The following is a 15,811-nucleotide window of genomic DNA, read 5'->3' on the forward strand; positions in this document are numbered from 1 at the left end:
TTTATTTAGTGATTGACATGTTTTGCTTTACGGTGACTGTAAATTATAGTTCCGGCTAATTTTCATAGAATATTATATGACGAAAGAAGAAATATTTAAAATGTTGTATGCATGGGGTGTCTGTCGTGAGAATGATTTTATTAGAAATATTGTAAAATACACGTGACATGATAATTCTAGAAATGTTTTGTTGGGTAATAAATAACTTTGCAATAGCACCTACTCGGCATATTGCTTTTAATAGTGGAGGGGATATACACCTTTATATGTATAATGTTTATAAATGTGTACACATAATTATTTTAATAACCAATGGTATATTGTCTTTGGTAACATCGCCGCGATATAGCCTTTTTGTGCTTATGCGGCGTAAAGCAACCAACAATCAATCAATCTTTGGTAACAATGTTTGATGTTAGAACTTTAGAATATCGTATATATCATATAGTATTATCTTATCAGGATCCGGTTGCAGGCAACAATAATGTTTTGTTTGAAAGAAAGAAAAACCTCTTGAATAATTTGACAGCATATGAAATTTAAATCTGAGGTGAAAATAATTGGCAATTGAATTTTTATGGATGAGAAGAGGAAAGAAAAACAAACAATAGGAAATACAAACAATTAATAAATAAAATGGACAATACGATGTTAAAAACATTTTAGAATTTTAGTAGTTTTTATAATTGACCAAAAGTGTATTTAAGTTAAATGTATGTATCTCAGGTAGTTAGACAATAGATAACAATAGAAGAAGCGGTTGATTGCTTTTTCTATCATCGCTGTGTATACAAACTGTCCTTATTAGAGATGGTCAGTGGTCAAAAGTATCCCATTGACACTGTGTTTACCTGTGTGGTCATCATTACATTTTAATATGACCCGTTTTCTATAAATATTCAGTAAGGTGGCTTCTAGATGCAATATAGAATATAAGTGTTGATTCTGATAACTACTGATACATAATAAATTGGGTATGTACATGTATAGGTTTTCACAATAACACGGTCAAATTTAAATTTAATAGATATATTTCAATGCATTTACGAAAAAACACATGGTCCGAAACAGTGTACATAATATGAACGCTTTTTTTTTTTTTATATAATCTATTGTTATAATAAAATTAAGAATTATCATAGAAAAAAATCCTACTCACAGTAACTATTTAGTATGACAATTTGTTTAACAACACCGAACCTAGAAAATACAGATAAATTGTTACATGTATGTATAGTGCGTGCAAGCCAATACCGATACATGTCGATGAAGCGGATGGAATTGCACCTCGCTAGGACAAGAATTTCTTGTGATTTTCAAACAATTTCTTTTTCTTTCGGAATTAAAACTTATTTTCTCTGTCAGTATACAATCTTAAAAAAATCCGAATAATTTTTCTAGAATGTTATTTACTTACTATTTCTTGTGAAAATTGAAATTTTATATAAATAACCCCAAGACTTCAATATAAGATAAACGATGACACTATAGTTGTATCCAAAGAGAGATATTAGTATAAGCGGATTTCTTAGGCCAACTAATCCTTTTGTTCAGATTTGTTAATAATTGATGTTCCCACGATTACATTTAAATTGTAGTTTACGATGTATCATATACATGTAGTATTGATCAACTAGTATATTTAAACTTTTTAAAAGTTAACGTCAAATACGGGCCCTCCCAGATGATAGTGTTTTTATTTGTTAAAAATATCAAATAAACTCATCATAGATAGATACCAGGATCATTAAAATTGTATATTACGCCAGATGCGGCGCGTTCCGTCCACAAAAGGCTCTTCATTGACACTCGAATCAAAAAATATTTAAAAGGCCAAATAGAGTACGAAGTTGAAGAGCATTGACGACTAAAAATTCCTAATTTTCCTAGAAATTTTGCGGCCAAATACAGCTAAGGTAATCTATTCCCGAGATAGAAAAGCTTTTTTTTTTTTTCAAAAGTTCAAAGTTTTGTTAACAGTTAATTCATAATTATGAACATATCAATGATAAAAATGGCTATTAAAATGTTTGATAGGTACCTAAGTCTTATTATGATGAGAGCTCCTCGGGGACTTTTGGCTGTTGATATAAGTTACTTGGGGACCTTTGAATGTCAGAGAATTATAATGCATAACATACAAACTAATAGTTCTTCACTGGAACAGCCATGTTCAATGGCGGGTCCAGATAATATCATACGTTAATATCATAAAAGGGGGCCCACTGACTACCCTAGAGGGGGATCGCTCAAGTCATGTTTCAGTGATTACCTATATAATCAACCATTTTTTCTCACAAAAGGGGGGCCGGGCGCCCTGCCCCCTAAATCCGCCTCTGAATTGAAGAACAAACAAAAAAGTATAATGTTAGCGTCGTAGATTATTCTGTACTGATAAAGTAAAACTTTATAATTTAAATTATTTGTTTATTGGTTTAAATATTTATAATTGGAATAATTTTTATCTAAATACGGTTTAGAGCTTTTAACGTGATATATTCAAAAGAATAAGTTGTCAGTTTTCTCTATTGCAAACCAACATACATGTAAAACATAAGCACCAGCACAATTCTGAATGTTAACGTGATACAGCCAACAATGCAAAAACAGTTAAAAGCATAATATATATTCAATAGAATGCTTTGAATAAGTTTTGTATGTTTTAAATCGTTAGACCTCAGACATCACCAAAGAACATGTACTTGTCGAACGGCGCATAGTACTGCGCTTCTCGACAGTAAGTGCAGAAAAAAAAATGGCAATGTTAATGATGTGTTATATCCAAAATACTTTAATTTAGTATACACAACAGACTCTCTGTTTGTAGAGATATTTTTCTGATAATTTATGCGGCTTCATGCCACTACCTTTCAACTGTATTTTAGACTCTAGATTATTGACGAAGCTCATTAATTTTACGTGAATAGTGTGATATTTTCTATATTATTTTACAAAATAATGCTATATAAAAAAGAAGATGTGGTATGAGGTCACCGTACGGCCTTCAACAATGAGCAAAGCCCATACCGCATATAGTCAGCTATAAAAGGCCCCGATAAGACAATGTAAAACAATTCAAACGAGAAAACTAACGGCCTTATTTATGTAAAAAATTAACGAAAAACAAAAATGTAAAACATAAACAAATAGACAATTTAATGTTAACTTGGGAAAAAAGGAAAATGAAACCAAAGGTATAATAAAACACCAGACAAAAGTCAAAGAAACGCATTGAACAGAAAGTTCCACACTGGAACATGAAGAAAGAAATTTAAAGCTAAAAGCCTAACTCAAATTTTAAAGATTAAGCAGTATCATAAATCAATGAAATGAACACAAGTGCCTTAGTACGTAGTAAAACAGTACGGTTTCAATCAAAAAGTTGTTTTTGAATTAATCCAATTTCAGTTCATTCTTGTTTGAAACCATATATTCTTGTTGTGTCGATGTAACATTGACCTACGAGAATGATTTGGAACATAATTTATAACTGACGTATATATCAAACGTATTTGTCCACTAAAGTCTAATATTTGAATTGTTATGTAGTACATGTATCTATAAATATACAACATGGGCAATATTCTTGTTGCATTCGACGAAAGAAAAGTTAATTGTACGTTATTGATAATCGAAAACATAGGTATCGAAGATACGGAAAAGTGTATCATCAACTTTAAATAAAATTAGTAATAAGTTTGAGTTATCTCCCCTTTATTAGAAAAAAAACTACCGAAGCGTATTAGCGCAACAAAACTGTTTTTAATGTTTCGTCCTATGTTTGCGTTTCAACGCAAATGTTTTTCGAAATAACGCAAACATCTAAATTTCAATTATTCATTAAGTTTTGTATACATCTGTCCGTCGTTCATTAATTTCGGTTGTGATTTATATACTGTGCATGGTATATTTTATGAATTTGTAATCACATTTCGCTTCGAAACTGGTATAGTCACAGTGTAAATTTCTAGTTCAATTAAATAATATCTACTTATTAAGGGTCCTATATGTCCTACTTTTTCTATGTGTGTAAATACGTATATGAGTAACCGTATTTTAATTGTAAATTTTGTCGGCGTGTTGGGTTTCACTTTTTTCTAATCAATATTAAAAAAAGTTATGGTATGATTGCCAATGACACAAATCTCATCAAGAGACAAACTGACACAGAAATCAACAACTATAGATCATCGTACGACCTTCAAAATTGAGCATACAAATCATCAAAGGAATTCGCTGCTTTGAAACAGCATTATTCCGTTCAAAACCATCGGAAGAGTTCTTTCAAAATGGTTGGACAACAGAATACAAATTAGCTTTATATTTGTTTTCATCTTTACTTCAACTATATATGCGATGCTTATGTACTTGAACTGATGTATTTTTTGTTTGTTATTGCAGAGTTAGTTTCGGTATGCGATTGCATCAGTGTATATAGAATCACAAGTGTGACTATCAATTTCCAAGTAGAGTCATGAACAGAAAAGACTTTGTTTTCGCATTGTTCATAACATTTATGATATCATTTTGTTTGATTGAATATAAATCTGTTGAATACAACTCGTTACAAATACAGGCAGTGCAAACAATTGTATCAAAGAATTGTTCATACCAACGACCGAGGGAAAATCTCAGAAGGAACAATAAAACAGAAAAGAACTCCTTGGCATTTCTATCTGGAAACGATAAAAACTTAACACAAGAACAGAAAGACTTGGAATCTATTCTTACAATAGCTAAATCCATGTCTAAGGAGGCAGTGCTTGTTACAGTGATAAATGATGGATATTTACCTCTAGCATATAATTGGTTATGTAATACAAAACATATGGGAATCCATCATCAGGTTAGTACATATAAAAAAGAAGATGTGGTATGATTGCCAATGAGACAACTATCCACAAAAGACCAAAATGACACAGACATTAACAACTATAGGTCACCGTACAGCCCTCAACAATGAGCAAATAAAATAGATAATGGACATGGAGAACGTATCAAAGAGACAACAACCCGACCATAGAAAAATACAACTGCGGAATGTAACGAGAAATTCCCGCACCTGGAGGTGTCCTTCAGCTGGCCCCTAAACAAATATATACTAGTTCAGTGATAATGAACGCCATACTAATTTCCAAATTGTACACAAGAAACTGAAATTAAAATAATACAAGACTAACAAAGACCAGAGGCTCCTGACTTGGGACAGGCGCAATAATGTGGATAGGTTAATAGATATAGGAAGATGTGGTGTGAGTGCCAATGAGACAACTCTCCATCCAAATAACAATTTAAAAATTAAACCATTATAGGTTAAAGTACGGCCTTCAACACGGAGCCTTGGCTCACACCGAACAACAAGCTATAAAGGGCCCCAAAATTACTAATGTAAAACCATTCAAACGGGAAAACCAACGGTCTAATCTATATAAACAAAACGAGAAACGAGAAACACGTATATATTACATAAACAAACGACAACTACTGTACATCAGATTCCTGACCTAGGACAGGTGCAAACATTTGCAGCGGGATTAAACGTTTTAATGGGCCCAAACCTTCTCCCTTTTTCTGAAACAATAGCATAACATCACAACATATAAAAACATACGATAAAATATCAATTAGCAGACTTAACTCAATCAAAAAACGTATGATTACACAAAGAACGAATAAATTTGATCTGCGATATCTGAATACAAATGCACAGTTAATTAAATATTAGAGACAAACAGTCATGACCAAAAGTAAACATGTTTATGAGATCTCAACCCTCCCCTATCCCTCTAGCCAATGTAGAAAAGTAAACAAGAGAAGTCCGAGTCTGATGTCAGAAGATGTAACCAGAGAAAATAAACAAAATGACAATTATACATAAATAACAACAGACTACTAGCAGTTAACTGACATGCCAGCTCCAGACTTCAATTAAACTGATTGAAAGATTATGATTACATCATATGAATATCAGGTATAATCCTTCCCGTTAGGGGTTTAGTATTATACCATCATAACAATATGAGAAGAACATATAGCCCATACCGCATAGCACATTTAGACTTTTAAATGTGGTTGTTTTTTGTTATTTTCGTTATAATATTGCTTTCTTTTGATACACGTGTATAATTTAGTTTCGGATAATATGAATGTTATTTTTTGTCTATCAGCTCATAAACATAGTTTTGTCATGTGACCACGACGTCATCAATGTTTTTTCATGATTGACTTAAACACAAGATAATTAAAAGTTAAATCATATTATGAAATGACTATAATCTAATATTACCTTTTTTCTGTTTCTTCGAAATAACCTCACAAAAGTGGTAACACGTATGTTGCTTCTTCAAAATTACAACAAATACTCCATGTATTCAATAAGTACTATGTATAAAAAAAAGTCGCGAGGAACAAAGCGATAAAATTGCAGTAATTAGTATTGAGATTCTTGACTTGAAACGTATACACGAGGTGGTTTAAAACTATGCAAATAATTGTGATATACCATTTGTTGAAATAACTCAAAAGCATACGCCCTTGATTTAGTAACAATGGTATTGCAATAGGCAATACTGCACATACATTATAAAAATTATGATAATAGAACTAATAGGGAATAAAAAAGAAAAAAACACAAAAAAGAAAATATGCAAAATGAAAATCAAACACATAGGAAATACAAAAAAAAAATACCAATGAAATAAATGTAAATAACCGTGTCAAAGATGTCTCAAAAAACAGATCTTTTTCTCATTTAATGAAGACGTAATTCTGTTATATGACTCAAGGAACAACTATTACATACATGCATCTTTTAGACCAGAACAGACAAAACAAATTTTCAGGGGATGCAACCCACATGATTACATGTGTTAGTGTGGGTCTTGAAGTAGTTGTTGCCTGCTTATGACTAAACTATTTAGTTTGTACAAGATTCAATTTATCATTGTAGGTACTAGTGATTGCCACGAATCAGGAAGCAAAGGAGAAACTTTTATCAGTATCACCCGACATCAAGGTAGTTGTGTTAACCGTCGACAAATATCTCCAAAAAGATCAAAAATATAGTCACGTGGGTTATATCAGACTTTTAGTGCGCAGAACAGAAATACTGTTAGCATTATTGGAAAATCGTATAGAAACATTCCTATTTGAATTCGACTTTCTCTGGCTACAGAATCCCCTGTCGTTATTTAAATCATATTCTGGTAAATATGACATGTTATTTGTACATAATAGCAATAAGCATAGCATGGAAACTAATTCAGTAAATGGTGGATTTTTCTACATGTTTCCTACTAACACCACGGTTGAACTATTTCAAGAGTTATATAACAGAATGTTGAAGTTAGCAGACAGAATAAAAACATGGCCGCCAGAGAGAAAGGTCTCCGAAGGGGAAAATGATCAAGTGTATTTAAATGATTTATTCTCGAAACGCTATGGCGGATTAAAAGCTTTAACTTTACCGCATACAGATTTCCCAGACGGGAAATGGTACTCTTTACCGGAATCTAAACGGAAATCATGGAAGCCATATGTCATTCATAACAATTGGATAATAGGCAATGGCAATAAAATAGCACGTGCTAAAGAGTGGGGACATTGGTTTCTAAACAACGGCAGTGAAATTAAATGTAATTTTGAAGCTGTTAAAAATATTCACAGCTAACCTAGTGTTCTAAAAAAGAAATTTGCCGTTAATATGTTGTGTTATGTATACTGTTGCTTATCTTTTTTTCATTGCAATGTCAGTTTATTTTTGACTTATGAATATGAATGTCTCTCTTTCGGCTCTCTTTAAAAAAAATCAAGATGATGTTCCTTACTGATATTGTCCCTGTGTTATACTGATGTAGTGATAATATTTCTTATCTTTCTTGAGTCTATAAATCATTCTGTCCCTGAAGAGATCGTCAAACTGACAACCAAAAACTTTTTAGCCTTACAATATACATTTAAACCATGCATAAGTATTTGTTAAGAGCAGTGCCTATAAGAGATGACCAGGATAATGACGAATGAACGTACGAAAGCGTAACTTGACGAATCGTATGAAGCGGGAGCTACGGGGCGCCGAATGGGACTCTTGTGGTTTTGTACTCAAAATTCAATTTTGAACGGACAAAAGTGACTTTTGTTCAACAAAAATGAGTTCAGTTTAACAAAATTTGTATCATTCACTAATTTAAAATTTTGTCATACAAAATTATCTATCAGCGGACAAAAGTCACTTTTGTCATGACAAAATTCATGTTTGATACACAGAATTGAATTTTGTTACCTAATTTGAAAATTGGGCGACAAAAGTGAATTTTGTATTCAAATTAGTTAAGTTTGGTTTCTGTGAACTAATTTGCATACAAAATCGACTTTTGTTACACAAAATTGACTTTTGTTACACAAAATTGACTTTTGTTACACAAAATTGACTTTTGTTACACAAAATTGACTTTTGTTACACAAAATTGAGTTTTGTTACACAAAATTGACTTTTGTTACACAAAATTGACTTTCGTCTCAACAAAATTGACAAAATTGACTTTTGTCTCAACAAAATTGACAAAATTGACAAAATTGACTTTTGTGAGACAAAATTGACCAATGTGAGACAAAATTGACCAATGTGAGACAAAATTGACTTTTGTCTCAACAAAATTGACTTTTGTCTCAACAAAATTGACAAAATTGAATTTTGTCTGAACAAAATTGACAAAATTGAATTTTGTCTCAAAATTGAATTTTGTCTCAACAAAATTGACAAAATTGAATTTTGTCTCAACAAAATTGATTTTTGTCTCATGAAAGTCAATTTTGTCTCACGAAAGTCAATTTTGTCTCATAAAAGTCAATTTTGTTGTCACAAAAATGAATTTTGTCGTCACAAAAATGAATTTTGTCGTCACAAAAATGAATTTTGTCGTCACAAAAATGAATTTTGTCGTCACAAAATTGACTTTTGTCTCAACAAAATTGACAAAATTGACTTTTGTCTCAACAAAATTTACAAAATTGATTTTTGTCTCATCAAAATTAACAAAATTGACTTTTGTCTCAACAAAATTGACAAAATTGATTTTTGTCTCAACAAAATTGACAAAATTGACTTTTGTCTCAACAAAATTAACAAAATTGACTTTTGTCTCAACAAAATTGACAAAATTCACTTTTGTCTCAACAAAATTGACAAAATTCACTTTTGTCTCATCAAAATTAACAAAATTCACTTTTGTCTCAACAAAATTGACAAAATTGAATTTTGTCTCACAAAAGTTAATTTTGTCTAACAAAATTGAATCTTACCTCACACAATTGACTTTTGTGATTTACCTTTTAGACAAAATTGACTTTTGTCATGACAAATATGAATTTTGTCTACAAAAATGAATTTTGTAATGACAAAAATGAATTTTGTAATGACAAACATGAATTTTGTCTACACAAATGCATTTTGTCATCACAAAATTGAAGTTCTCACAAAACAAGTCTGTAGCACATAGTTTTGTAAGACAAAAATGATTTTGTTATGACAAAATTGAATTTTGTACAAAACCATAAGAGTCCCATTCGGCGCCCCGTAGGAGCGGCAGTTTATACATACATGTATTAATGAATTAAGCCAACTTAAATCGTCGAAGTGAAAGAAATTGCATGGATCTGCCTGTAGTTTAAAGAAATATTACGTGTTTATAAGCTTACTCCGATCATTAATAAATTAATGTTTGCTACAATAGAAAAAGGTGCACTAGATATTCAAGACTCTGTTTTAAAATTTTGAGGTCCCAAAAGTGTTTTTCGGGGGTATAAAAGGGTGAAAGCATAGACATAAAAGTTTACCATATTGATATAATTTATTTTTAATTTTAAATCCTGTTTTCTTTTCCGAAATTTATCTATTTTCATTTGCTTTTGCCCCCAGACAAGCCAGATAAGGTTGATTACAAGGAACTCTTGATCAAATCAAAGAAATAAGTTCTTAAATTTCAAATTTTTAATAATTTGGATGTCGTAAAAGGGGATGCTACAAAAATAGATATTGAAGTTTATTACTAGTGTATTGCTACTTTTGATAATCAAAGTGCAGTTGCATCTCTTATGGTTGTTACATTTTCTGCTCATTTAATTAGTTTATTCATTATAATTGCAAATTTATACGAATATAAATGAGTGTACAGACTGCTATCATCCAATATACCACGCCATAGAAGGTGCATACTGGTGAGGGGCCATATATAACCCTAGAAAAATTGGACCAGATCATTCAACCAACGCACACAGATGGACCTAAAGTACATTTCAACTGGCTGAGTATCACATTATGACATAAAAAAATTGAAAAAATCAAGACAATACAAATAAAACATCATTTTGAAATGTTAGTTAAGACATTGTTTAGACAATCACATTGTGTGACATTTGTCCAACTGCTATGGCTTCATGTGAAAATCGACAATTTTGGACATACAATGTAGCTTTTTTTATTTATTGTAGTAAACATGTGAATACCGGAAATTAAGTTATTTTGTACCTATTGTTCTACACTAAATATTACTAAACGAAATCCTTCCACATTTCAAACGTCAAAAATAATGACCTGTAGACTTGAAAGCCTCATTATTGGGAAAAACCGAAATATATTGTTTTCTCGTTAAAATTCCAAAGTGAAGACCAGTTACTTTAGGAAAATTGATGGACTGCAAATATAATTCCTTCATGGAGTTGTGTAAACGAGGATCTACCGACCCACAAACTTTCACGCGTATCTGAAATCAAGTTTAAGGAGTTGCGATGCTAAGGTTTATATTGGAAAGGATGAAATTCCAAAGTGCACTAACACTTATGAAATATTTCCCCAAAGTTACTGGTTTTTGGAACTTAAGTATCTGTGACAAGTTGCATAATATATATATACAGTTCAACGTTTTAGTTCCAAAGGGACTCTAACAGATCTCAATGAACCGGAGCATCCTATCTGCATTTTATTTTTACATCATTGTCAGGAGCTGTATAAAGTTTAGAAAAAATACACAGGCAGTTGGAAGGGACAAACAGATACACAAACCGACAAACATACGGGACAGGATGATTCCTATCCTATATATACAAAACTTCGTTTGCATGGGCGGGGTTTACAATTTACGACTGACATACATTTATACTCCATGCCTCAACCGCACTTTCTGATTTTTAATCATTTATTGTATTTCCGTTAGTTTTACCATTGGTGTCCAGGATCATAACTAACATTTTTAAACGAAATTTCCTTCCACGAGGACCATTTCAACAATACTACATTCGCTAAAGTCATAAGGTAGGGTTGAAATATCAGAAAACATGTTTAGCCTAGCCGCATGTTTGCGCCTATCCCAAGTCTCTGGCCTTTGCTAGTCGTGTATGTATTTTTCTAGTTCATTTATATGTGTTGGAGTCTAGTATAACGTCAATTTTATCTGAACTAGAGCATAATTTTATTTAGGGGCCAGCTGAGGCCCACCTCTGAATGCGGGATTTCTCGCGGAGTTGAAGACGATCGAAGAACTTTGGTGCATGCATGGACTTCGGCTGTTATCTGCTCGTTGGTCGGGTTGTTGTCTTTTTGACATACTCCTCATTTCCATTCTGAATTTTATTTAGAAATAATTTTTGTTGACTTTATTTTGTAACAGCGGTCCAGGTTTTTGCCTAATGGTGAAAAGAGAATATGTCAGGAAATCACAATAAGGCTTGCAATTTCAAGGGACCATTTTTGATTATTTTTTGTATTGTTATTTTGTGATAATTGAACAGAATTACGGCCGATGGCATTGAGTGTGTAGGTAAAGGTAGAATCTTTGATCAGCTTGCTTGTTAGCAATGAAGTCATAATAATGTAAGGTATGCTACCATCCTGTTATTAAAGATCAAAGTACGGCCTTCAACACGGAGCCTTGGCTATAATGTATGGTTGTTTTTCATAAGCTTGGTGAGATAAAAAAAAAACAATTAAGAAATAATTTTTTTTTGCAATAATAATGTTGTGCCAAGCATGAATAGTGAATCGCTAATGGTCATTTTGATATATATATATTAGTATCTGCATTCATCTTATAAATTTGTATGTGCTTCGTCAGAGATTGACAGCTATGATAAAAGACTACCATATGAATTTTAGGGTGGTGGGGGTGGTGTAGGATAAATTTTGAAAAAGGCAGAACATGAATGTGGAGTAAAAAAAGGCGGATGACAATTTATTTAATAAACAAACTTATATATAACGGCAGGACCGAATAGAGAGAAAAATGAAAAGGACAAAGATTACACCAAATGCATTCGACCATTACATGTATGATATCGTAACATACGTAACACTTTTATACGTCTTTTATCGATAAATCATGAACACCATTTAAAATTGGTATATTTAATGAATTTCTCTCTATTATCTGCATCAAAATACAATTCAAACATATTTATAGATTATCGTTGATCATCTCAACGAAATTGATTTTCTCGCTTCAGCCGGGACATTGGTCATTCAAACAACCCAATCCAATACTGCTCAAAATGACAATGAATATATTCAAAGGGTAAAATAAATATTCCAACCAAATCAAAATGTACAAATGCTGATGTCCCGGACTTTGAAGGTACCAACAGTAGCCTCAGACTATAAATACAACGAAAATTAAAAATCTTGTCAAACAGAAAATGTATTTATTATTAACATAGAAAAAAAATATTGTGAAGGAAAACAGTTCTTTTTGAATATCAAAGACTTTTCCCGTTGGTAAATCGATATCTCTATGAACATAATTAATTTAGCTCGCCGCGTGGACGCTCTTTTACATCGCGATGACCGTGAGGGCATTCCGATGTATGGTTGCCACAGATATTTTACTAGTAACCGATCGTAATACTACACGTACATTTCTTAGTGCAAAATAACAATCTGTATCGCTTGTTATAAATTCATTTCTTCAATGAATACTAAAGTAAATGTTAAGAAAACAAATGAATACCGTGAAAATGTGTATATATAATTTTTCTATATTTATAAATTTAGATCGTTCAGTGCTGTTTATTTGGTATTTTTATTGGCGTAATCGTTCTTGTGCACTCAGAACTGTCGTTATCGTAAAAGCTTTAGAAGTGTGTTAGTTCATATTGCACTTTACAAAAGATTCAGCACACAAATGGTGTTTTGGAGCCTGTAACTCAGTGGTTGTCGTTTGTTTATGTGTTACATATTTGTTTTTCGTTCATTTTTTAACATAAGTAAGGCCGTTAGTTTTCTCGTTTGAATCGTTTTACATTGTCTTATCGGGGCCTTTTATAGCTGACTATGCGGTATGGACTTTGCTCATTGTTGAATGCCGTACGGTGACCTAAAGTTGTTAATGTTTGTGTCATTTTGGTCTTTTGTGAATAGTTGTCTTATTGGCAATCATACCACATCTTCTTCTTTATATTTTGGAGGACTGAAAGCAGTTATTTTTAAGGGGAAATTTTAAAGATTTATAGATATAAGAAGATGGTGCATGAGTTCCAATGAGACAACTTTCCATCAAAGTAATAATTTGTTTCAAGTAAACCATATAATAGATCAAAATAGGGCCTTAAACACGGAGCATTGGCTCAAAGCCAACACCACGCTTTATAGGAACCAACAAATTACTAGTGTTAAACCATTTTAACAGGAAAACTAACGGTCTAATTTGTATAAAATAAGGAGATTCAAAAGTACAGGTCAGATTTTGTCGAATCAATCTGAACGAGGACAGTATGATTCGTCTTTGTCACACGTTAGTTTCATTGTTATCAATAAAGAAAGCCTTCCTTGTGTACGTTGCGAGCATATCAGATATATATTATTTTGGTGCGTTCATTATAAAATTTGCTATAAAATGTTACATGTGAACAATAATTTTGATACTTAAAATGTAGCTATTTGATTACGACATTGTTTATCAAACCCTATCGGTACTGGCATTTTCAAATTTTGAAAATGGTGGATTGAACCTGGTTTTATAGCGCTAAACCTCTCACGTGTATGACAGTCTCATCAAATTCTGTCATATTTACAACGATGCGTGAACAAAACAGACATAACAGGTAAAATAGTCAAAAATATGGGTACAGCAGTCAAATATTTTAATACTAATAAGTACTACATGTAATATTGATATAACAAAAACACCACTATGATATTTTAAAAGTGTCGCATTGATATTAGAACTAATAGCGTTTGTATATTTTTGTATATATGAAAAATACAGCATTTTAAATTTTACACGGACATAAAACATAACTTCTAACTAACTTCTGAATGTATATTTAGACACAATTGTTTTTTTATATTTGAATAGTAAGTTTTAAAGTTAGTATTTTCTAAATTTCTCGTTGCCAAAAACAACATTTTCCGCATTGAATGTTTGCATATTAACAATTGATATTAGACAATATCACTATGTGATATAAGAAAAGTTTATATCGATTCGCTTCTTCCATAGACTGACTCCTGTATCTGTCATGTCAGTAACACATGATACTTAATTTTGCTCATTGAAATTGAAGTTTTCGGAGTGCTGGAAGAAAAGATTTTAGAATATTTAGGACCTTAACTACTAAAAAAACGTCAAAGGTACTAGACAAAATCTATATAAAAAAAAAATCCGTCGAAAATATAATTTTTAACGTGTCGAAAATTAATGCAAAGAATGAATACAGTAACTTTGTCTACTCTAATAAAACCAGTTGTTGATAGAATTTTCCCTGATTAGTTTGTAGGGTGGATGACATGTTTCACATTATCAATCTAATTTGTAAATTCAATAAAAGATTTTGATTAATGTTTATCTAAAATTTAACCCATATTGTCTAGTTTTTCCTAGACCGTATGCGTATACACATATGGTCCGACCGTACGAGTATGCGCATACGGTCCGGACCGTACGGTCCAAATACTCATATGGCCTGGAACACACACATGACATCTTTGAGTATATTTGAACGGATCAGTTTAAAAATGTCTATAATAACATAATTCGTTTTATATGAATTTAAAGCGTAGTTCTTTATTATAGACTGTTTCGTCCGAGTACTGTCTCGATTTACCTTCTTTTTTTAGACCTAAACTTTTATATATTTTTTTTCGCATGTCATTGAATGATCATACTTGTCTTTCATTATGTACAGTACATATTATTCAATACTGGAACATCGTAAATACATTGTATTTGATTAACTAAAGTAAAGGAGGAGGATGAATATTAAACAACAATAGCAGTACAGATAATGTTTCTACAAATCCCAGTTTTAATTGCTTGGGTTTCGGTTTAATTTGACCCTTGCATTAAAAAAAATAATGTGTTTATAACCCTATTCAAGGATAAATTACAAGTGTGGATATTATGCAGGTCGTAAATTGAAATATGTTGTAGTCATTTTTATCTTTAAAAGTGTTGGTTGCAACAAAAGTTTTTATACATATTTGCAATGATTTGTAGATGATTGAGAAAGGACGAGTTTGACAGAAACTTACACAATTGAAAGAAAATGTGTTTAAGTAAGGGTGTACCATGTGTTAAATGATAGATGGACACAGGAGATATTTATGACTATTCAACCCAGTACAGGCCATACCGTAGTCTAACATCGGTAATTGTGTTGGTTCGTTCGGTATTTGTGTTTGAACTTAATACACGGGGAACTACGCATTGACGTAACTACATTACTACCAGCGTACAAAATTAAGGTAGAATTCCTTTTTTCTACTCTTTTAAATAAAAAACCCATTTCTAGACAAATTGCAAGTGTGGATATTATGCAGGTCGTA

General features: G+C 31.8%; 1 protein-coding gene across 1 annotated transcript; it reads left to right on the forward strand.

Moving 5' to 3' along the window:
- Nucleotides 1-813: 813 nt before the first annotated feature.
- Nucleotides 814-7,938, forward strand: LOC134681703 (uncharacterized). Its single transcript, XM_063541344.1, has 3 exons — nucleotides 814-974; nucleotides 4,402-4,846; nucleotides 6,950-7,938. Exons 2-3 carry the CDS (start codon nucleotides 4,475-4,477, stop codon nucleotides 7,667-7,669), a joined length of 1,092 nt encoding a protein of 363 aa, XP_063397414.1. The 5' UTR covers nucleotides 814-974; nucleotides 4,402-4,474; the 3' UTR covers nucleotides 7,670-7,938.
- The last annotated feature ends 7,873 nt before the right edge of the window (nucleotides 7,939-15,811 follow it).

This window comes from Mytilus trossulus, chromosome 8 (assembly GCF_036588685.1).
Source record: "Mytilus trossulus isolate FHL-02 chromosome 8, PNRI_Mtr1.1.1.hap1, whole genome shotgun sequence".
Lineage (NCBI taxonomy): Eukaryota > Metazoa > Mollusca > Bivalvia > Mytilida > Mytilidae > Mytilus > Mytilus trossulus.

Bases quoted from the DNA above. Each gene is read 5' to 3' on its own strand.
- LOC134681703 (XM_063541344.1), top strand. From the start codon at position 4,475: ATGAACAGAAAAGACTTTGTTTTCGCATTGTTCATAACATTTATGATA. The intron at 4,847-6,949 runs GTTAGTACATAT...TTATCATTGTAG, and splicing joins ATATGGGAATCCATCATCAG to GTACTAGTGATTGCCACGAA.